At 34.5% G+C, this 25,795-nt stretch overlaps 1 protein-coding gene across 9 annotated transcripts in view; it reads left to right on the forward strand.

Moving 5' to 3' along the window:
• The window catches only part of EPHA7 (EPH receptor A7), a 193,385-nt gene that overhangs the window by 34,773 nt on the left and 132,817 nt on the right, over nt 1–25,795 (forward strand). The window contains exon 4 of one of the 9 annotated variants that reach the window (XM_070074638.1): nt 6,900–6,982. The exons of the other annotated variants lie outside the window; for them this stretch is intronic. Within the exon in view, the coding sequence (XP_069930739.1) occupies nt 6,900–6,904 (5 nt within the window). The 3' untranslated portion in view covers nt 6,905–6,982. Of the gene's footprint in view, nt 1–6,899; nt 6,983–25,795 lie in introns of those variants that run through there. 9 annotated transcript variants of the gene reach the window in all.

The raw sequence follows: 25,795 nt of genomic DNA on the forward strand, positions 1-25,795 counted from the left end.
TTTTGTAAGAAAGAAATTGGCATATAATTGCATCTTAATTCCAAAAAGGAAACCAAATTAATAATATAACTACTACTAAAAGGGAGTGAGTACATTTTTAACTTCTCCATTGACATATCAAATCCTGCAGTATCCTTTATATTGCACATATATCAGTCTATCTAGTACAACTAATTTTTGATGACCTGATATTGCATTCCAAAATCTCTGGGTTTCTTAGGTTGTGGACATTTGGCTTAGGGGTTAAAGTGTTTGAATCTCATATCAAAATAGCTGGGTTCCATTCCAAGCTCTATCTTCTGACTCCAGGTTCTTGCTAATGAAGACCCTGGGAGACACTGTTGATTTCTCAATTAATTGAGTTCCTTCTTTCCACATTAAAGACCTGAATCGCATAACTAGCTCCTAGCACTAGTCCAAGCCAAGCCCTGCCTGTTGCAGGCAATTGCAGAGTGAACCAGAGAATGAGAACTCTCCTTCTCTCTCTCTTGTTGCCCCTCTCATATGAATACTTGAAAATATAAATAGTTTCCCAGTAGCGCCTCGGCTCACTGTGGTGCCGGCACCCCGGGTTCTAGTCCTGGTTTGAGCGCTGGTTCTATCCTGGTTGTTCCTCTTTCAGTCCAGCTCTCTGCTGTGGCCCGGGAAGGCAGTGGAGGATGGCCCAAGTGCTTGGGCCCTGCACCTGCATGGGAGACCAGGAGGAAGCACCTGGCTCCTGGCTTTGGATCCGCGCAGCGCACTGGCCTTAGCGGCCATTTAGGGGTGAACCAATGAAAGGAAGACCTTTCTCTCTGTCTCCCTTTCTCTCACTGTCTAACTCTGCCTGTAAAAACAAACAAACAAACAAAACAAAACAAAACACAAAAACTACCATGGCATTGTTAAGACAAAAACACTAATATTCCTACTGGACTATAAAAATATTTAGGGAGAAAAATCATCTGTGAATTGTACAGTGGAGTCAAATTTAGAAACTTTTTAAAAAGCATATGAAAACATGGCTTCCAGCCCTGCTTAGTGCTACATTACTTTTGTTACATCAGCTTTCTCTGCTCAAATACTGAGGAGGCAGATATTGTTTCAAGATCTCAGTCTTGTCTTCTGCAGCACCCATAAACTTATGATTAGTAGAAGATTTGAAAAATACTATCCACAGGTTGTGCTTTCCCATCACAGCAAATGTTGCACAGTCTAAGACTTCCATCAGGAAAACTTCTGCTTCGTTTGACAATCTTTTCTCAAATTTATTTCTCCACCCATTAGTTAAAAAACAAACCAAACCCGAAAAGAACAGTCTGTACTGAGCCTGTATTCTGTGTATCCAAAGTAGCCTGTATGTTTTCATCCAAGCATAAATGTTTAACTAACTAGTTTTAAGCTAGGAAATGATAAATTGAATAGGAACTCCAAGTGAGGAAATAAATTCCAACTGAAGAAAAAATAAGGGATTCCAAGAGACAGTATGTACAGATAGGAAATTCTGTGAAGGCACTTCTAGGCAATGGATATTATAAGCAAAGATAGGCGATGAATGAAATTGAAGAGTATATTTGGTGATGAGATGCCTAGAGTTGTGTGAGAGAAATCTGTTTCTTGTAAAAGTACAAGAAAATTTTATTTTTATACTTTTTAATGAAAAAATAATCCATTGTTTAAGATGTTACATTATGGTGATAAAGTGCAAGAGTTCAGGCATAACATTCTTACTCTACCATGATTGTGACCTTGGGCAAGACACCTTCACCTGAGTTACCTTATCTTATATTAGGGTTAAATTAGGAAATCATGATAGAATCTATGCATTGTGAATGATAGTAAACATTGTTATTAATGAATTAATATTATATACACATTGCTGAATAATAGCCCTGGGACAACATGAAGACTTAGTAAATGTTAGTTTAATGAGGTGGTGTGTGAAATGATGTTTGTCTTTCCTTGAAGATTTAAGACAGTGGAATATGAGACTCTCTTGTCAATTTAGGGACCCATGCATTTGAGCTCACTCAACACTAGGCTCTTAAGATACGATAAATGGTTGATTAGATTCAGCGGACAAAGAGGAATGGAATACTTTAAAATATCCACTTTTCCTAAAATCTTGTTATTTTGGGGGTCAGAAAATCCAGCAGCCTCTTCTGCAACAAACAGCAATAGAAAAGGCCTGCGTATTGATGATTCCTCTTGGAAATGACTAGATTATGCTGAGATCTTTTCAAATATGTTTTTGAAAAAGCTAGGAAGTCAGTTTTATTAAATTCTGGTGGGAGAGTTTTTCAGGGAGAAACACATGGTGCAAATAGAATCCAGTCTCTCACCTTATTAACATTTCTGAAGACCAAAAACAAATTCAAGTGAACTAATAAATTCATTGTAAAGAAGGAAAATGGCTGAAATGAGACTACACAGCCGTCCTGAAGAAAGGAGAGAAATGACATAGCAAACTTGTTTACAGAGTGGATACAATGTAATTATTTTTGTTGTCCATATAGCAAGGATTCTATCCTCTTTCAGACATTGTATAATGTGAGACAAAAGCTTTGAGCAATTATATTGGAGAATTTTCCTACCAAAAATTTCCTAAACTTATAAAATTAATAAATGTGGATAGTTAATGTTAGAACAAATGCTTTTCAGTTAATGCTTTAATTGTATTTGGAATAATTTTTGAAAACACATTTGGGGAGATGATCACCTAGGGGCCTTGAAAGAGAAAGCATTGAAAGCAGGGTTAACACGGGAAAGAACTAAGATGTAAGGCTGAGATCAAAGTAGAAATTTTCAGTGTTTGTGATGGGAAATGAAAAAGTTTGATTGCTGATAATGGCTTAGTATGGCTGTGCTTGTTGACAGATGGAGTTACTAACAATTTATTGTCTTCAAAAGACTGAGCAGAGGAATTGTGATGAAACCACCGCAGGTATAACATAATGTAAAGAGTCTTCTGTCATAGAATCCGAGAATGTAATTACCTTTTTTTCAAACTTATTAGTCATTGGCTCTAACAACCATTAATAAAAGGATTCTAAGCTTTGTAATTTGTTATTTAATTTGTTATTTAATTTGTGATTAGTTTGCTAATGTTTATTAATTATCCAGTTGTTAGAATTACTAAGCGTGTGTACTCATAATCAGAATATCAAAAGCAGCAGCTATATGCACTATAAAATAACCCGCAGATCCTAGTTTTTAAGAACATAGTTTGAAAAGAATTTTCTAAAATTGAATTTTTTTCAGAGAAACATATATAACACAATATTACCTTTTAAAGCCATATTGCATTACATTGCAATCACATTCCTCACCATTTCTTGTCAGTTATAAATTTATTAAGTTGAGATATTTCACATATGTATCTAATAACTTAAAATAGTAAATTTTATTGTTTATTTTCCTTTTAAGTTAAAAGTTGTCACATTTGAATTTCCTCAGTTTGTAAGTATGTAGTAAAGGATAGAACATAGAACACCTAAAATAGATGAATTCTGAAATGCCAAATGTATTTCTTTGAAATGAATATAGCTGTAATAACAATAAAAATATTTTAGAAAAGCCTTCTATATAGTTTCCAAAGGGGACTTCACTGCTTTTAATCAGGATCTTTCCTGAAAACATTTAGAAGGCATTTGGATCAAATGGAAATACGGCAGTCACCTTCTACAGAGCTTTTAATAGTTTCAGTGAAAAATTAAGGACCACCTGCCATGTTGAATTTTATGAGTGATGCAGACACTTGCCAATACATTCATGAATAAGTGACAATAAGAGGGATTTTATATAGTAACAGAAACCTTCGAATGTAGTTAATACAGGACAAGGCTCTTCTTTACTGGCTGGAAAATTATCTGCTATATAGAAATGCCTACTGAATGAAACATTTGTTCTCAAATTCCTTTTAATCTGCTGTGAGGTTCTGCCTGTTACCTCACTTAGAATAATGTGCCAATTTTGTAAGGATAAAGAGAATTTTATCCTTTTTTTTTTTGTTCCTCTAGCTTCTTGATGCAGCATTTCCTTGAATTTCACAGTACCTGGCTGTTTTTAGCAGCTCTAATTTCAGACTATCACTTTCCTGGACTAAAGTGTGTAAAAACTGATATTCTCATCTCTTTGATGGAGAATATTCAAGAAATGCAATCCCAGTGAGAATGCTGCTTACTAATGGATATTTCTTTCTTGAGGCATCTTAAAAAATTCTGTTTCTATTTCAATTCTTTAATGCCTCTCATTCTTTATAAAAACAATGAAAATATCTAGTGCACATGGAGGAATGCTTTTGTGGTAACATACTGCTTTTGTATTATGTATTGTAAGTAGTTATTTTTCATACCTCATACCTTTAATAGTTTGAGTTGAACTATTTTCTTTCTCCCTTTCCAAAATATTTGCTTTGTCCTGTGATGGCTTAGAATCAATGTGCAAGAATTAGGAGAGATATAATCGGATTTGATTTGGCATTTACTTTTCACTTAAGATAATTATGTATTGCTCTTGAAGATTAAAAAGGGTTAAATGGAATTAATATTTGATTTTAAAATGTTACTGGAAATGTAAATCTGTTTAAAACCGGGCAGATAACCCAGGTCCTGAGCACTAAACAAGGATGCTTCAGTTAATGTGGCAAAATATTAAAAACAAAAGAAAAGAAGCAAAAAACTAAACTTCACTCTTGAAAATCAGTCTTAAGCAAATTGTTATTGTGAAATACAATAATGCTAACTCTACTACTTATAACATCAGTGGAAAACTGACTAGAAAAATCACACAAAATCTCCACATTGATAATTTTTGAATATGTGTAGATTATTTAGTTATTATAATTCCATGCTGCACTGAATTTAAGAGACCCAGCATTGTAATTTCAAGAGCTCTTTATTTCCCTTTGTTATTATTTCATTGTGCCGAACAAGTTGACACTGTGTTATTAATAGTTCCTCTTTTTTTCTTGAAAGGGTCCAATTTTGGATCATAAACTATACACTCACCTTTCTTATAAACTTTTTGGTTTCTTATCACATTTTATGTTTCCAAACTAACCATTTTTAATTTACATTGGTACATATTTTACCCTTTTAAATATAAAAACATTGTTACCTGCATATGCCAAATTGTTAACATACATATCCAAAATAGTTAAGTTCACATAGAAAAGTAATTATAGTGCCCTAAAATTGGTATTAAACTATTCATGTTTCATGATAGTAAAATGATGAGTTATAATTTTAGAGTGAAATTTAAAACCAAAAATATAAAACATTTATTGAATTATTGTCAAATGCAACTAAATAAAAATTATATTTTGGAGGAAAGGGCAATTCAACATTTTGCTTCTCATTCTACCTTTTAGAATTAATGTGCATTTAGAATGAACTTGTATAAAGGCATATTTCATTTTCCTTTTCATTATATATTTATGTTCTGTTCATACAACCAATAAACTCACGGATGATATAATTTTAGTGTGAATAATGCCAATAATTCCTTTTCCTTTATTATATATATTTATTTATGGCTATAAGCACTTTAGTTATTTTAAGCATATGTTCATGCTTTTATCTCCATTTCTAAATGAAATGACTAATGAATAAGCATGCACATTTAAAAAAAATGACTAGAAAATTACACCTGGCAACAGTCTGGTGCCAGATTATGTAGCATGCTCCAAGCAATGTGGGACTTCGTTAGAGTTCTACAAGCAGAATCCAGAATTCTAGAAGCTGAAGTAAATCACTTCACTAGAAGCAGAGTTGCATTTATAAATGGATAGCTAGATTCTATGTCTATTTTTACTATCTAGCAAGATTTCCAAAATGAGTCAGTAACTTAATCTCTCTGAGCTTCTACTTTTATCATCTGTCTAATGAGGAAAATTTTCTTGTTTTGCCTATCTCATATTTAGTTGTGAGGATCCTATTTGATGGTGTAAATCAAACTATGTTTTCATTTCCAGTATGTAAAATTTAATTTGCTGATGTGTGTGGGATAATTGGAAAGGGTAACTGTAGAGACTGGAAAACATGTAGTCAGACTATCTTGATTTTTACCCTTAAAGAGCTTTTGAATGCCAAGACATTTCTAAACAGACTGATATGTCTTGTCATATTTCTACATGTCATCCAGTGTTACTCCTAGAGCTTTCCTTTGTAGCTAGAATGACCTTTATTTCTGTAGCTAGAATGATCTTCCAAAATGTGACTCTTATCATAATGCTACATTCATGAAGAAATGAAAACTTATATTTTTTTGTTATTTTCTTTAGAAAAAAGTTTAAATTCATCAGATATGGGTAGAAAGCAGGATACAAAATTGCCCATATATCACTCTTAGCAATAGCAAAAAAAAAAAAAAAATGAACTGACTTGAAGTATTAGTTGTAATATCATAGAAATCTGTACATTATTCATTTTATTTTTGGTGAATGTTTTATCTGTAAAAACTGTATACAGGATACTGAAGCTTTCCTTGAACCTTTCATATTTCTTGAGTTTTTAATTAGTCTTGGTTATGGTGTTTATTTTGTTATTATGTAACAGATTACAAATATGGGAACGTGTTTGTCATATTTCTTTTGACTGTATAATAAAGGTAGTCTTTTACTTTTACCAAAATAACACTATAAAGTTTATCTAAACAAAAACAAGAGAAAGGAAAACAGGTTATGAGTATTTTCAAAATTATGCTATTTTAAAGCATTCATTATGCATTATTTCTTTTGTTGGAACTATTAAATAAATTTTAAGTTGAAATTTTCAGACATTTAACTACATGATTTATAAAATGAGGCAGTTTGCAAAAATTTTGGAGAATATTCAAGAAATTTTTGTATTTCTTAGAGGATGCATTATTATCTTAATTTTAAAAAATGATATTCACTGACTTGTATTCATTACTTACAGGTTGAGCACTTGAAATAAAATATCTGAAATCCAAAATACTACAAAATCCCAAGCTTTTTTGAGACCAACATGATACGATGTTTCCAGAAGTGGGAAACTCCACTATGACTGGTTTGCAGTCTAAACATAGGTGTGCTAAATATATTGTGTACAATTATATTCAGGCTATGTGTATGAAGTGTATGCAAAACATAAATGAATTTCATATTTAGACTTGAGTTTCATTCCTAAGATCTCTCATTATGTATATGAACATATTCCAAGATCTCAAATCCAAAATACTTCTGCTCCCAAGCATTTCAGATGAGTTATATCTAACCTGTACCATGTGCCAGAAGCTCTTTCAAATTCTTTAAGTTAGACCTCATAGCAATACTATTAGGAAAGCAGTATTATTGTTGTTATATTACACATGAGAAAACCAAGACAGTTTCCTCTTATTGATTTAGTGGTGGGTTTGTGTTTGAAGCTAGGATTTGAATTCCAGGTGGTTAGCCCTATAGTCTGCAGTCTGATGGATTGTATTATCCCATAGACATTTTTCTTATTTTAATATTTACATACATATGTATATATCTAAAAGAATGAAGTCAGGGAGGGAGCGGAGGGAGAGGGAGAGAGAGAGAGAGGAAGAGGGAGAGAGAGGTCTTCCGTTCCGTCTTCTGATTCACTCCCCAGTGGGCGCAATAGCTGAAACTAGTATATGTTGAAGTCAAGAGCCACAGTCTCATTCTTGTCTCTCATGTGGGTGTCAGGAATGCAGATTTTTGAGCCCTCATCAGGTGCTTCCCAAGCACATTAGCAAGGGGCTTGATCAGGATCAAAGTAGCCAGGACTACAATTAGCACTCTGATATGAAATTCAAGTATTCCAAGCAGTAGCTTAAACCTCTCAGCCATGACACCAGCCATATAAATGTTTTCTTAACCATCAATATGTATTCAAAGATACAAGTTCCTTCTATTTTTGACAAAATATGTAAACATCAACATGCTGAAAAGTATCAAAGATTTGCTAGTGAGGCATGGCAATTAGAAGGAAGACTTCAAAGTATTAAACACCTGCGAAATATAAAAGAAATATGCTTAGAACTTTAGTGAGACTTCATATTATTTTGTACTTTTATTATTTTGTACTCACAAAACCTCTTTTGTGACACTACGTATTATTTTGTATTCTCTGTTGGTTAAAAATTTAATATCCTACTATGTTTCTATTAATTTTTCTGACATTTGAAACATTGTTATGGTGATTCTCTCTGAAAATTAATTGGAGGGTTTATAAAACAAAGAGATATACTTTGAAAGATTTTCTTCCCTCTATGTTAGTCTTATATGTAAAATAGCTTTGTAACACTTTTTTTTACCTTTTGCTAAACATGCAAAATACAAGAATATGAATCCATTTGTAAATGTCATATTTATGTTAACTTGTGATTCTTCATAAGAGGACACTCAAGAAGAAAAGGAAATTGACATATGTAGTGAAGATTTTAGTCATTCTACAGCAATAACTTTGAAAATGTTTGTGAATTCTGAGAGGTAAAATATCACTAATTTTGATACTATCATAAAAGCTTCCTAATTCAGTTATCTTGCATGGTCTTATGTGACCATACTATTTAGTAAACACATAGAAGATCAGTGAAATATCAGATTCCAGAGAATATGAACATAAACTACTGCAAACTTGAAAATATATCTCATACTATTTCTCCAAATAACAAATTTAAAAATATGATTTAAAAGTGCTTTCCTACATGCATGACTTCCTGCCCTGACAAAGTATTGACTGAAGAAATTTAACCATGGGATTAACTAATTCTAAGAAGTCAGGGCTTCTGTTTTATACTTGACAGAATTCAGATTTTTACTTGACCAAGTTCTTGAATTAACAGCTTAAATGAAGTGTTTGGTTTTAAGAAAATATTGAGAATCATTGTTCCTATAATTTTCTGTTAACAATATTTTTGCTTTCTGATAATGAAGCAATAAAGTAGAATTTTTCTATATTTATAAAATGGAATTTCTATTAGCTTATTATAAAGATATATGAGTACTAACCATATCTCTATATATCTTTTTTTTAACTTTAATTTAATGAATATAAATTTCCAAAGTATGATTTATGGATTACAATGGCTTCCCCCCCATACCGTCCCTCCCACCCACAACCCTCCCCTTTCCCACTCCCTCTCCCCTTCCATTCACATCAAGATTCATTTTCGATTATCTTAATATACAGAAGATCAGCTTAGTATACATTAACTAAGGATTTCAACAGTTTGCTCCCACACAGAAACATAAAGTGAAAAATAATAGATGATTGTTTTAAAATGATGATGAAATCAGATCAGACCTATTGTCATGTTTAATCCCAGTGAGAGTCAAGTTGGGAGTTGATAATTTCTTTTTTTTTTTTCTTTTTTTTACAGAGGACCAGTTTAGTATGCATTAATTAAAGATTTCAACAGTTTGCACCCCCATAGAAACACAAAGTGAAATATATTGTAATTAATACACAGTTATTCTTAAGTGTTGAAAATTAACTGAAATGTGATCCCTGTTAAACATAAGAGTGGGAATAAGAGAGGGAAGAGATGTATAATTTGGGACATGCTCAAGCTGACTTGCCCCAAATGGTAGAGTTAGAAACATACCAGGGGATTCCAATTCAATCCCATCAAGGTGGCATGTACCAATGCCATCTCACTAGTCCAAGTGATCAATTTCAGTTCACAATTGATCATAATGAAAGGACTAAGAGTCAAAGGGAGCACATAAACAAGTCTAGTACCTGCTAACACTAACCGATAGAATAAATAAAGGGGAGAGTGATCCAACAAGGGAAGTGAGATACTCAGCAGACTCATAGAATGGCAGATGTCCTAAATAGCACTCTGGCCTCAGAATCAGCCCTAAAGGCATTCGGATCTGGCTGAAAAGCCCATGAGAGTATTTCAGGCATGGAAAGCCAAGACACTCTGGCAAAAGATCTCTGTGAGTGAGATCCCAGTGGAAAGAACAGGTCTTCAAAGAAGGAGGTACCTTTCTCTGAAGGGAGGAGAGAACCTCCAGTTTGACTATGACCTTGTCTAAACAAGATAAGAATCAGAGAACTCAGAGGGCTTCCATAGCCTTGGAAACTCATGACTGGAGCATAGGAAGATTACTGATGCCATAGACAGGAGTGTCAATTGGTAAAGTCAACAACAGGAGTCACTGTGCACTTACTCCTCATGTAGGATCTCTGTCCTTAATGTGCTGTGCATTGAGATTTAATGCTATAACGAGTACTCAAACAATATATTTCACTTTGTGTTTCTATATATCTTTTATTGTGTAAATATATATCACAATTAAATATTTTAGTAGAATATATGGATAGCTTAGCTAGACTGCTATTTTAGCAATTGTTTTAAGACATATACGCCCTAAATCTTAACTTTATAAGCTGTTATTCAGAAGACACTGGTACATATTTCTGTGCAATATTTAACTTTATTTCAAGGGATAGTGGAAGAAGCAATTTAATTTAAAAATTATGAATTTGTGTTATACATACTAAAGCAATGGCAATATTTGAATTTGATCAACATTTATATTTTCCTTGAAAAATTCAATAATAAATAACACATTGGCAATGAGAGCCACAAGCACAATGTTTTGCAGTTACATATTCTACACATTTCATTAAAACTTGCTATTTAAAAACTTGGACGAACTGCATATCATTTAAGGTTTTAACTTCAATGGAACATTTGTGAAGAGAAGATACAATGAAGGTAAGTAAAGAGCGATGTATCAAAAAAAAAAAAAATGACCTAAATGAAAGATCTCCGCGAGTGAGATCCCAGTGGAAAGTACAGGCCATCAAAGAAGGAGGTACCTTTCTCTGAAGGAAGGAGTGAACTTCCACTTTGACTATGGCCTTGTCTAAATAAGATCAGAGTTGGTGAACTCAAGAGGCTTCCATAGGCTTGGCAACTCATGACAAGAGCCTCAGGTGATTACTGATGTCATTAATAAGAGTGTTAATTGTTAAATCGACAACGGGAGTCACTGTGCACCTACTCCTCATGTAGGACCTCTGTCCTTAATGTGTTGTACTATGCAAATTAACGGTAAAACTACTACTCAAACAGTACCTTATTCTTTGTGTGTCTATGTGGGTGCAAACTGTTGAAATCTTTACTTAGTATATACTAAGTTGATCTTCTGTATATAAAGATAACTGAAAATGAATCTTGATGAAGAATGGGATGGGAGAGGGAGTGGGAGATGGGATGGTTGCAGGTGAGTGGGAGGTAATGGGGGGAAAAGCTGCTATAATTCAAAAGTTGTATTTTGGAAATTTATATTTATTAAATAACAGTTGAAAAAAGAGCAATGTATTAATAGTTATTTCCTCAAAATTATAATTTTGTTAAATATTTTACAGCATTCAATACTATTTGTATGATAAGAGGAGAATTTCAGTCTGGGAAAAATCAAAGAACTTTGAAACCTTTATTGACTCTGTCTAGACATATTCCTTTGACAGCTGTAGCTTGAAAGGATTCACCTTCTAGACTCTTTCTTAAAGGACTACTAATTTAAACTACAAAATAATAATGTTGAAAAATGTCAAAAAGTATAGTCATATTCCTATAAAGTTAGAACACACCTTTTTAATGTTGACATTTGTCAAGGGTTGCCCTTTGTCTTGTTATGCCATAGATACTATCTTCAGGGTGATGAAATGGAATGAAAGTACATTGGAAGTTTTCACTGTGAGATGCTTCATTTCCCATTGGTGTTCATCTACTCACAAAGTGTTTATTTCACAAATACACAATTCTTGATCATCCCTAAAGTACATGCATGCGAGTCAGTCACTCCAAGCTTTTTTAGAATGTTTACTTAGGCACATGTACAACTAGTTTTCATATCAGTCTTTTGTTGAACATTTGCATAAAAAGGGTAATTCAACTTAAAAGTTGAAAAAATATATTCTAAAATATTGTCTGACCCTTTCCACCTGGTATCCATCTGGAGCAGTATGTCTTCACAATCTGTCAACTCCCTTTCTTCTGTATGTTCTTAACCACTTCATTTGGATGCAGTCTTTGAACTTTCTTTTTTCCCTTCTTTCTTTTCTGGGTCCTGGTTAGTATAAGTTGACATTTCCAAATCTTTAGTCAGGAGTTGGAACAATTTGATGCTTATCAATTTAGGGGGATTGATGCATTGTCAGTTCTGTATACATAAGGTTATTTTATAACACCATTAGTGTAGAGATATCAGTCATTAGATTCTAGTTTATCCTTTGCGCTGAGAGATTTTCAACACAGTTTTCATTTGGAAATGTACATATTTGCATTACTATCAATTTCCATGAGAATACAATATTTTAATTTCTCAATTTTTTCAGATGATAATATATGTGCATATGGGTGTTGAGCTAATACTTTGGTGCACTTATCACTACTTTTTCAGAACTAATCCTTAAAGGTAAAGTACTTTATGTTTTTACCCAGTTTCCTTTGTTTCATTTGATAAAAGTGAATAGTATATGTACATATAAATAGGTTTTAACCTTTAGTTTCTTCATAGGTCATATAGATGAAATGAATTCATTGTTCTTAGATATATGAAAATGTACAGGAAAAGCAATATTTAGGGCAGTATGTGTTTATATGTGTTTGTGCTCATAATGAAAGAAAACAAAAGGTATAATAGCCTATTTTATTTAAATTTTTTAAAAGATTTTATTTATATATTTGAGAGGTAGAGTTACAGACAGAGGGAGAGACAGAGAGAAGGGTCTTCCATCCAGTAGTTCACTCCCCAAATGACTGCAGTGGCCAGAGCTGGCCCAATCCGAAGCCAGGAACCAGGAGCTTCTTCCTGGTCTCCCACATGAGTGTAGAGGCCCAAGCATTTGGGCCATCTTCTGCTGTCTTCCCAGGCTACAGTAGAGAGCTGGATTGGAAGAGGAGCAGCCAGAACTAGAAATGACGCCCTTATGGGATGCTGGTGCCACAGTGCTGGCCTCTAAATTATTTTTTTTATTTATAATACTTGTTTTACAATTTAAAAGGGTAAGGAATAAAGATAAAATTGTAACGATTTTTTATAACATAAGCATCCATGATATTTTTTCCAATAGAAATGTTAATTATGAGAATTTATTTCAATTATGGCTTGTTCCAAATTAGCAAAAAAAGTAAAATTATTGTATATTTATTACATGGCAATACTAGGTAATTTCATACTGAAATATTCTTTTTTTGCTTTTTAAGTTTTTTATACTTGAAGAATAATGATCTTTTTAAAAAATCCAGAGCAAGAAAAAACTTTATTCTTTAGTTCTTACACTTAGAAAATAATCCTGCACTAATGGTGTTGTTATAATTTCTAATTAACATCTTAGTTGTTTTTCCTTCTCTCTTCTGTGATCAAAGATGTTTCAATCACACTCATAAAATGGTTTCCATCTCATTCATATGCTTATTCATATTACTATGTTAAAGATCCTTTAATCTAAATGTGGTGTGAAGCTGTCCACCTGTATAGTGTAACTGAGAATTCTCTTAAGCAAGAAAGCTCATGAAATATGTCTCCTTACGGATATAGCCAGAGCCACATTGCCTTATACAAAGAATATGCCACATCATTCACATTGACTGAATGCTATGAAAAGTTTACTAAATTGTGCCAGTGAACTAACCATTGGTGTGATGGTAATGCCAAATGCACAGTTCTGCAGGGCAAATGAAGCGTCTGCATTCTTCCGCTCTATAAACATGTGTTAACCTCTTATTTGCTGGATGTTGTGCTTGGTGCCAGGAATCCATGGATACATATACTATTATCTCCACCCCTGAGGAGTTCATAGTGAGCTGGAAGAGACACATGTAAAGAGATGATTATGATAGTGTTAATGCCAGAATTTTGGCTATGTTGTGCAAAATAAAACTGTTCTTCCATGTAGTTATATGAGGTCAGGAAATATGGAGGAAGTAAAACTTTGGAATGTTTCTTGAAGATAAGTTACTCATTTTTTTAAAAAGAGCTAAACTATATGAAACGTCTTCAAAAATGTCAAGGAAAATGCAAATTATGAAAAAACTGGGCATGGATTTCAGGATTTTTAGCACCAGAAAAAGCATTTCTTTTTATTCCATTTTTTGACAAACCTTTTGAAATGTTCTGATATAAGGCGTCACTTTACATATGTAACATACTTATTTGTCTAAAAAGTTTATCTAAAAGTATAATCAAATGATAATCTACTAGTACTTTCATTGATTTTTTGCAAAATTATATGGATACAAAGTTAGGATGTAGTTGAGCTGTGTAAGACTATTTGTTGATGTGGTGATAAAAATTAGTAAGGAGCCATGTTTCTATTATTTGGGAGCAGAAATTATTGGAATCCAGGCACGTAATTCTTACTAATTTTCTACTTGACAACTATGTTTCTGTGTTGTGAGTAGGTGTGTAGGAGAGTTTGAGTGTAAGTTTATGTGTGTATGTGTATGTGTGTATTCATGTATCCTTCGTGTGGGGTATTTTTTTTTTTTGTAGCTGGTTGCCTTAATAACAACAACAACAAAGAAGAAATGAGCTCAACAGCATCATTTTTGTAAGGGTTCATCCTGCCTGTTATTTTCTTTTGTGTCTAAAAATTAAGTATTGAAGTGACTCTCCTGATTGTCCTGATGCATCTTTTTAAAATGTCATGCTTCAGGGTAAACTGATTTCTTTATGATCTCCAGAAAATTTTCCACTGACATAACAGAAATGATTATTTATCTCCCCACATGTTCAAACTGCCTTAAACTGCTTTAGGCTTATTTGCTTCACAAGACTTCGTATTGATCCACATTTTATAACAGACTAAATAAGGGAAACTTAGTCTTTACAAATGCTTAGAAAGATTGCTTTAGTTGATTGTTTTGCTTTTATCATTTTTGAAATAATTATAGAAAAATGATGATGAAAAGCCAATGTCTTAGACTGTTTTGAATGAAAGGGCTGTTCTTTAAGAAATTAAAATGAATTTATTTTATTTTTGGCTTGGGATTTTTGCAAGATATTTTTACACAAATATACAGATTATAGCAAATGAGTGTGGGTGGAAAAACAATTATCAATAAGTCACCTAATCCTTTGGATTGAACAGAAAACATTTACTTTATTAAATATAACACATACTTCTTGCTGAGTTGAAGTTTTATGAACTTGAAGTAACCTTCTGCTTTAGAATATTCTATATTGCCAGATCCACCATTAGCCTCCTTGAAAAAGAAGCCAATAACTGCCACAAATAGCTTTCCAGTTTAAATATAATTGGTCAATAATATGTCCCTACACACATTTCCTGCGTGTCTACCTGTGCCGAGTAGTTTTCTCACTTCACATTGATGAAACACTACAGCTTTGGCAGGAAAGGTGACTTTACAGACTATATTCACCATGGAAATGGGGTATAATTAGTTCGTTGTAAACGATACAATTAAGTTACAATGATTATAATTTATGTAAGTTCCTATGAAATACCAAAAATTTAATTAGCTTATACTCATAATGAACTAATTATTCATACCACTTGAAGCTTGTGATCAAAAAGATAATGTAGTATTTAGAGATCATCATTTTCATTTTTTTAGCAGATAGACTTTTTGGATCATTGCCTGCATATTGACAGATATACAGGACACAAGCAATAAGTATTTGAGCAAACAATGAATCCTTTGACTATATTTGTTTAATGATTTATTTGCGTTTCTCTTTTATATACACATCTGGTAATGGGGAAATGACCCAAAGGCTATCAAGGGGAAAAAAAAAAAAAAAAACTAGAGTGGTATGAAAACTGCATTTTGAAAGGGCAGGCCTTTGAAGCAGTGGTTAAAAAACCATCAGGGATGCCACACCCACATCAGATACCAGGGTTTGAGTCCTGGCTGTGCTCCTTACTCCAGCATTCCTGCTAATCCAAACCATGGGAGCCAGTAGGTGAAGTCATGAGCAGCTGGGTCCTGGACACTCACATGTGTGACCTAGATTGAGTTCCTGGTTCCAGGCTTCCCAGTTTCTGATTGGCTTATTCCCAGCCCCTGTCGTTGCCAGCCTTTGGGGGAGAGGGGTGGTGAACCAATGCATAAGAGATTTATCTCACTCTCTCCTTTTCAAATAAATAACATTTTAAACTGCATGGAAGTCAACAACTAAAATTACTCAGAGTATTCAACTAGCTGTTGAGTTTATTCTATGGGCAGCACTGCCCTAAATTTGTCACTTGAACTATTTAATCCACAAACATCCGTGTGGTAGTTTCACTATTATTTTCTCTATTTTAAATATAGGAAAACAAGACAGGGAAATCAAGCAAATACACGAAAGTCAAACAGCAAGTAAATGTCACAGAATAAGCCAAACTTATCATGTATATAAAAGAAAAGCCATACTGTCTATTTTAGGATTGTTGAAGTGAGAATTTATGTGATGAAATTTACAATGTCTGTCACTCAAAATACAAAATTTGTCTTTTGATGAAAGTTGCTTCAAAAATAGTTATGTAAAAACAAAAGTGCTCGTCCAAATGGGAATTTTCACTTATATTTTAGACTTTTGTTTTCTGTATGTTGAGCCTGCATCGTCTGACCTTTCTCAGTATGTTTTCATGAGAATGAATAATAAATCTAAATTTGTGAGACTATTATATTATAATGAGTATCAGAGCATGTTTGAAAATATAGTTGAAAGAGGCATAAATGCTATGATAAATTTTATCTCCTGCCTAAAATCTTCCTCATATAAATTCATTTTTATGAACCTTCTTTATTGAAACTTTTTGTTCATAATGACATGATTTTAAGGAGGCCTTTTATTAGAATAAAATAATTGTTTGTCATAAATACGCCATACTTTTAGGTTACTACCAATAAGTAGGATGTTTAAATTTGCTAAACTAATTTTCCTTTGTTTCACTATTTTTAGTTCATGAGAATTCCATAAAAATATTGCTTAGCTATAGTCTTGAATTAGAATTATGTTATTTTAGTTCTTTTCCCGTGGTGTTGCTAAATCTTGGGATTTAATAGTTAGCTTTTTGTTTTTGTCCATAGGTTGAACTCTCAAAGTAGACCTGTAAGGAAAATAGTGAGATCCAGAACGGCTAGCGTTTATATCTGTTTTAAATCATTCCTTTCACAGGAGTTGGGCTTTTGTTTTTTTTTTTTTTTTTTTTGTAATTTACATAATTTAAAAATTCCATTTCTGAATCCTTATCCACAAAATGAATGTGCACATCTCTGGGAACACAGAGTTTGACAATGATGGCACAACAAGGATTGAGATGAATAGCTTAGGTGTAGGGATTCCTGAGCTAGTGGCAAAGACTGTCAGAGATGCCATATAGATGCTGCAGATGAGGACCAGCCTTATAAGAACCTACTGTTCACACTGTAGCTGAAGCACCATTGAGCGACCAAGTAGTTGTGTTGAATGTGTTTGGCTTCAATGAGGGTAGTGGAGATATACATATATATATATATATATATATATGATTATTTATTATTATTTAAGTTAAAATAATAATAAGTAGTTTAATAGCTAGATAATTGATTACTGTGTTATTGTTACAGCACTCATTTGCAGATAGAAATGTAGAACTAGTGGGTGTGTCTGTAACACTGGTTAATTACAAGGAAATTGAAAAATGAAATCCCTTGTCAAGCGAGAGTGCACCAAATATGCTAGTACTGGTGCAGTGGATTTGAACACAGGTCTTTTGAGTTAAAAATCCAGTTCTGTTTTTTTTTTTTTTTTTTAATTTGTGTTTTATTTGACAAATAGGGTTAGACAGTGAGAGAGAGAGAGACAGAGAGAAAGGTCTTCCTTCCGTTGGTTCACTCCCCAAATGGACACTACAGCCAGAGCTGCTCAGATCCGAAACCAGGAGCCAGGTGCCTCTTCCTGGTCTCCCATGTGGGTGCAGGGCCCAAGCACTTCGGTCATCCTCCACTGCCCTCCTGGGCCACAGCAGAGAGCTGGACTGGAAGCAGAGCAACCGGGGCTAGAACCCAGTGCAAAATCCAATTCTCTTTTTTACATGTTACCTTTTAAACTGATCTTAATATTTGAAAAGTAGAATAAGTAAGAAAACAAAAAAAATCTGAATATTCTAACAACATTGCTTCAGAATCATGCTGTTATTTTGTTTTAGTTCCAGTTGCCAATAACATTCTTAACATATTCTAAACTGATAATTTAATTTGAAGTGCATTTTCATAATATTGATTTGATTTTACATTATAAACCTTAAAAAAAACCTTAAAAACTTATTTCTGAGCTGGTGCTGTGGCTTAGCAGGTAAAGCCGCTGCCTGTAGTGCCGGCATCCCCTATGGGTGTCGGTTCGAGTCCCAGCTGCTCCACTTCCAATCCAGTTCTCTGCTATCTCCTGGGAAAACAGTAGAAGATGGCTCAAGTCCTTGAGCCCCTGCACCCACGGGGGAGACCCAGAAGGAGCTCCTGGCTTCAGATCCACACAAGTCCGGCTGTTGCAGCCAACTAGGGAGTGAACCATCAGATGGAAGGAAGACGTCTCTCTTTCTCTCTCTGCCTTTCCTCTCTCTGTGTAACTCTGACTTTCAAATAAGTAAATATTTTAAACAAAAGTTATTTCATCTGTTTCTTTTCCACTATATATTATTAATAAAATATTTAGTACTCAATCAAATAATACATAATAATTATACATACATATAAGTACTATGCTATGAAATAAATTTGTCTTATTTTACAAATATCCAAATTATTTTCAGACACTTTAGTACCTGCTATCATAAATATTATGTTCTACTTGGAATATTTTTTAAACTCTTACAAGTTAGTTGCAGTGTAATATGAATGGTGCTTCACAATTGTAATATATTCATTACATCATGTTTTTCGTTTTTTTATTATCCCTCCCTGCCCACTGTTCATTCTCAATGTGAAAACTCACAGAATATCAGTGACAGGAGGTCTGGGTTTCAGGCAGACTTCTGTAATTATTCCCACTGAGGCACTGTCAATAGGATGAAAATACAGATTCTGAATCTGTCCATCCTAGATGAGGTCAGCACTTGAAGCAGTGGGAATACTATTTCTACAAGCTTTGTTTTCCCCTTTGCCTTATAGAAGCATAGATATTAATATAACACAAATATTTGAAAGCTCCTATGGAAACAGACTGGCTTTTCTTGAATTAAGTAAAATGTCCATCTGCAATCAATAAAATAAGGACATTCATTAGAGCCCCTAACTATGTATGGATGTATATTCTACAATAATATTAAAGTCCAGAAAGTTTCAATTACAGAACAATCCACTTATAGTTCATAATTAATAAACTCTTTGCAGCTGCATAACTGTGGCCGGAAACATCTGCAAAGCTTCATATTTTACACACAGACACATATAATTCCTTCAGAAAAAGTTCAATTGTGCTTAAAATCACAGGTCTGGAAAGGGAATAAAACCTGAGGAAGCCGAATTTTGTTGTATTCAGTTAACACATGGGGGAAGAGGAGGGAGTATGCGAAGGAAGGCAACCCTTGTCTGGCAATTTCATGTGGGTGAAAAGTAAAAATGGTTAAAGTCTATTCCAATGTTCAGTCATAGCTCACTTTTTTACATACTGCATCAAAAATCTTCCCTTTAATAAGCTTGGTATTAATAACAATTTCTTTAAGTTAAAACGCTACTTCTCAGATAAACTATTATTTGTGAAACTCTTAAATGCACACACCAAATTAACAAATGGGTAAAAACAATCTTTGATTTTTAATATTGTTAATAATTTAATTTCTTATAACAAAATGAAACCATGTAAAATAGATGAATACAAGTTGTATGTGTTAGGAAGGAAAGTTAATATAGAAAGATAAGGTTTGCTAGTTTTCTTAATCTGACTACTTAAATGTTTAGGTTACATTATTAGTTGATTCTTTTGTAACACACTTATTGAGATAAAATTCACATACTGTACAGCTCACTCGTTAAAGTATACACTCAGTGGGTTTTAATGTAGTCATAGAGTTTACAACCATCACTGCAAATATTGTCATCATCCCCCAAACAATTTCCTCATCCCTTAATACTCACTTGCCATTTCTGCTCACCATCTACTGATCTACTTATGTCCCTATAGTTTTGCCTATTATGGAGTCTTCCAATAGCAAACTTTCAAGGTTAATCTATATTATTATACTGTGTGTCAATATTTAATTCCTTTAGATGGGTAAATAATATTGCATTGCATTTATTCATTAATTAGTTGATGGACAATTGATTGTTTCCATGTTTTTGGCTACTATGGATGACCATATTATGAATGTACAAGTTTTTATGTGGATGTTTCCATTTCTCTTTGCCATACACCAGAAAGTGGAATTTTGGAGCTTCTGGTAATGATATTTAACCTCTTGGGAAGGGTCAGATTTTTTTTGTCAAAGTGGCTTGTCCCATTTTACATTTTCACCAGCAGTTTAAGGAAGCTCTAATTCCTCTATATTCTCTTACACCTGTAATTTCTTTTCAATTATTGGTGTCTTACAGGATGTGAGAGATATTTCTTTGTAATTTGTAATTTCATTTTATTCGTGGCTAGTGATGTTGAGCATCTTGTTGTTGTTGCTCTTATTTGTTTAAGAGGCTGAGACAGACTGAAACAGACAGGCAGAGAGCTCCATACATAGATTCACTCCCCAACTGCCCTCAGAGGTCCCTGACTGAATACAAACCTCTCCTGTGGGTGGCAGGAACACAGTCGCACACACCACCACTACTGTCCCCTGAGGTATGAGTAGCTGGAAGCTGGAGTCAGGAGCCAGAGATGGGTATGAAACATAGCTACTCCAATATGGAATGCAGGCTTCTTAATCACTATGCTAAATACTTGCTCCCTTTTGTATATCTTCTATGGAGAAACATTTATTCATATTCTTAGCCTACTTTTGATTGGTTAATAATGATTTTAATTTTTATTCTTCTAAAGCTGTAATTTATTAAATTTCTACATATTATCTCATTTTTTCTCATCAGTCATACAGTGGATATATTTTATTACCAGACATTTTTAAAGCTTTGATAGTCTGAAATGAAAGATGGACCTTCCAAGGTGTTGGTGCTGAGTACCTGGATAATTTTTTAAATATGGAAACATCCAACCTCTATTAATGATTCAATTGTGGTAGAGTCAGGACGTTTGTGTTGTCTCCTCTACTGTACAGCCCTGAAGCTAAAATGTGGATAATCAGTAACTGAATGTCTGGGATGATGTCATATATATTTGGGACAGAGTTGGAACTTAAAATTTTCAAAACAATTAGCCCATAAAGATTTGGAAATTGGGGCCAGTATTGAGGCTCAGCAGATTAAGCCACCAAATGCAAAGCCTGCATCCTAAATTGGAGCGCTGGTTAGACTCTCTGCTGTTCCATTTTTAATCCAACTCCCTGGTAATATATCTATGAAGGCAGGAGAAAATGGCCCAAGTCCTTGGGCCCCTGCCACCCACATGAGAGACTCTGATGGAGTTCTAGTCTCTTGGCTTCAGCCTGGGGCAAACCTGGCTGTTACAGCCATTTGGGGAATGCACCAGCAGATGGAAGATCTCTTTCTCCCTGTCTCTTCCTCTCTCTTAACTCTGCCTTTCAAAAATAAATAAATACATTTTCTAAAATGCACATTCAGAAGACTTTTCTTACTGCAAAGAACTATAGAATTTTATGGATTTAATAGGGCAACACGATTGTGGGAATAGGTTCCATAGAAATGTAATCAGATAGGATTACCTTCAAAGTTACCCCTATAGGTCATAAACCTACAGAACTATGGCAAGACTGGGTATCTGTACTCTATTCAGAAGGAAGAGGTATCACATTTAACCTAATTATTTGGCCTAAAGAGGAGTGGAAATTTGTCTGTAGGTCATTTAATAACCTTTAGGATTTGTGTGTGTGTGTGTGTGTGTGTGTGTGTTTATCTGTATGGGAGAATAGAGTTATTTTGCCAGTGCTCTGATTGTTCCATTGACTGAGTTATACAAGTTAGACACAGAGGCCTGATATCTAATTCCTTAAACACTTTACATCCATTGAAGATACTTCTGGAATATGTGATTGCTTAAAGAGTTTAGTAGGAAATCAGAAAACAACATTTTAACAGCAGATCTCTTGTACTTTTAAATTTGGACTCTGAATTTTAGTGCAGTGTTATTATTATTAAGTAGTTAATATATAAAAGGAAACCTCTATTGCATTTTGTGTTTTTTTGTTAAGGAATCTATCCCACATATTATTTGAATCAAGTTTTGTGTGTTGACAATTTGTTCTTATTTTATTTTTATTTATTTGAAAGACACAGTTACAGAAAGAGGTAGAGGGACAGAGAGAGAGAAAGAGAAAGAGAGAGAGAGAGAGAGAGAGAGAGAGAGAGAGAGAAAGGTCTTCCATCCGCTGGTTTACTCCCCAAATGGCCGCAACAGCTGGAGCTGAGCGATCCAAAGTCAGGAGCCGGGAGCTTCTTTCAGGTCTCCCATGTAGGTGCAGGGGCCCAAGGACTTGGGCCATCTTCTACTGCTTTCCCAGACCACAGCAGAGAATTGGGTCAGAACAAGTGCAGACAGGACTAAAACCAGTGCCCATATGGGATGTCAGCACCTCATGCCTGAGGATTTAACCCATTGTGCCACAGCTCTGGCCCTTATACATAGAGTTTTAAGAGCATAATGAAACTTTCCATCCTGCCATGCCTCTCACACTTAGTCCCATCAAATCTCCTCCCTTTTTATTTAGTGATTTTAATTTCAAAGAACAGTTTGAGCAAAAATTCACTTACCGTATGAAATCTGACAAGATTATTGTTGTTGGCTCTAGAATAATGAATTTATGCTATTTTATTCATTAAGTCCCTAAGGATTGAAAGAACAATCAATAGATTCAATCCTAGGCTTTTGTGGCAATGGTTCAAAATAGTATTATTAAAATAATAGATAAAGACAGGCCGGCGCCGCGGCTCACTTGGCTAATCCTCTGCCTGCGGCGCCAGCCCCTGGGGTTCTAGTCCTGGTCGGGGCGCAGGATTCTGTCCTGGTCGCTTCTCTTCCTGTCCAGCTCTCTGCTGCGGCCAGGGAGTGCAGTGAAGGATGGCCCAAGTGCTTGGGTCCTGCACCCCATGGGAGACCAGGAGAAGCACCTGGCTCTTGGCTTCGGATCAGCGCGGTGTGCTGGCCGCAGCGCGCCGGCCACAGCGGCCATTGGAGGGTGAACCAACGGAATAAAGGAAGACCTTTCTCTCTGTCTCTCTCTCACTGTCCACTCCTCCTGTAAAAAAAACAAATAGATAAGGAGTGCTCTCATCAATAGAGCTAAACACTTGCAAAACAATATTCATTTAAAAACAAAAACATCAAAATATTGGAAATTAAAATAGTATGTTTATTATTGTAATGAACTTTACCATGGTGCACATTTTATGCCCATTGAAATTTTCTTTGAGTTAAAGTACTATTGAATAAATTGAGATATTAAACAAAGGAGGAAAAGTAAAACTGCTGTTGCACCATTCCTAGAAAGTTTTTCTTGCATACTTCACAGTTATGTACAAAGGGAACTTATCTTTGAAATTTCAGAAGGCATTTACTTCTCAAGACATTTGACTTTCTGGAAAAACGGCTACATTTATAAGAAAAGATAAATTGCCTAGATTTCCATGTGGCTTATTTGGGAATAGTTGAAAGTTCTTATGTCTTATGTGTATGTCAGATTTGGCAATTCACCCCAGTTTATCACAATGAGCATTTCACTCTAGCAATTTCATGTATATCTTATCACAATTTCTAGTTTTAAGAGCATCTGTTAACTTCCTTCCTAAGCTAAAACCTGCCCAACTGCTCATTGTTATCCTAAGAGGTAAAGTTTTTGTCTTCACATGTTCTTGGCTTTACTCTTAACACCATTGCTCCAAAGATTTTCTACTTATTTTTAATAACACTAAATTGATAGTTTCCTTGGAGGTTAAGTGAAAACTGGTTTGTTATAACTTATAATTTGCAATATTAACTGAGCTAAGACAAAATATTACTTCAAAGAAAAAATGTTAAGACTTTTATGACCATATTTTTCCGGTATTGCCACTATCTATTTAATGATAGCTGTACATTTACTCTGTAATTTTGTAGGTTTCATCAGTGCCAAAATTCATGGTGAGATTGAGAATGCCTATTTAATATATCTTCCTAAAGTGTGCTAGGATATTATTTCATAGTTTTCTAAATTAAAGTAATAGCTTTAAATTGGGAAAAGAATATTATAATAGAAGATAATAGACATCCATTGAAAATTAATATTTATAGTTGCTAAAGCCCTTAAGACCCATTAAGCAAGTGCCCAACTTTAGCTCATTCAGCAGTAAAGTCTGTTGGACTAGCATATGGGTGTCAGTGGTCCTGTGTTCTAAATCTGGTTTTGTCCTAGACAAACAGAATAATTTGAAGAATCCAGGTTATTTTGCTTCAAATCTGTTTTCCCATCTGTTAAAATGATAATAAAAGTTAATGTAATTTCAAATCTGGGTGTTGAAGTTTTAGTTTTTTCTATATTAAACATCAAATATTTTCTAAGAGTCATGTAAGCTGAGCAAGAAGATATGCTCTGCCTTAATTGTGAGAAAAATGGGAAAAAGCATTTGTTTAGAAACTTTTGTATGTGACGGGAGAATGGGAATTCTGAGATTTCATTAGTAGGCACTATTTTGCTGCCTAGTAATTGTGGAAGGCTTCCCTAGTAAATGTCAAATTATGTTTTGACTGTGGTCCCTCATCTCCTTGGTGTGTTACCTCCTATCATACACACAAAATGTAATCAAACACTTGTGTCAGCACACACCTTTCCTCTGACTGCCTCTATCTGCTTATCTTTCCTCCTCCCTCCCTCCCTCCCTCCCTTCTTCCCTTCCTTCCTTCCATTTCATTCTTTCTACTTCTTTGGGCTTCAATTCTTTAATCTGCAGATTGTGTTGTCTCTGTTTCATGGGCTGTTATCTCTGATATTTGAATTTCATTATACATAAGGCAAGATGTATTGAAAGTTTAAAGAAAGGATTTTAATTGTGAGAAATCTAAACTAAATTATTCATGCTACCAGTTAGCCATTTTTTTTTTTTTTTTTTTTTTTGACAGGCAGAGTGGACAGTGAGAGAGAGAGACAGAGAGAGAAAGGTCTTCCTTTGCCATTGGTTCACCCTCCAATGGCCGCCGCTGCAGCCGGCGCACCGCGCTGATCCGATGGCAGGAGCCAGGATCCAGGTGCTTTTTCCTGGTCTCCCATGGGGTGCAGGGCCCAAGCACCTGGGCCATCCTCCACTGCACTCCCTGGCCATAGCAGAGAGCTGGCCTGGAAGAGGGGTAACCGGGACAGAATCCGGCGCCCCGACCGGGACTAGAACCCGGTGTGCCGGCGCCGCAAGGTGGAGGATTAGCCTATTGAGCCACGGCGCCGGCCAGTTAGCCATTTTTCTATGTGGCAAGATCATATCTTTAGAAATGTTTTAAAGTGTTATATTTTTGTTATTTTTCAATCAATCTTTGTTTTTGCTGTGTACTTTACATTGCTAATAACCATTGCTGAGAACATGTGAGGATGCTTTCTGCTTCTCTGACTATCATGTTTATGACTGTGTTCGTTTTGTATGAACTGAGACGTCAACTCAGGGTGACTTCTGAGACAACATTGGATCCTATATTTACAATGACTGGGTTGTATTTCTGTACAGGTTTCAGTCTGTTTATCACCAGGTATCTAACATTCCTTTAATTGTTTCTTAGTTACATAGAATATCTTACATAAAACAGTCTTAG

This window comes from Oryctolagus cuniculus, chromosome 5, assembly GCF_964237555.1.
Source record: "Oryctolagus cuniculus chromosome 5, mOryCun1.1, whole genome shotgun sequence".
NCBI lineage: Eukaryota > Metazoa > Chordata > Mammalia > Lagomorpha > Leporidae > Oryctolagus > Oryctolagus cuniculus.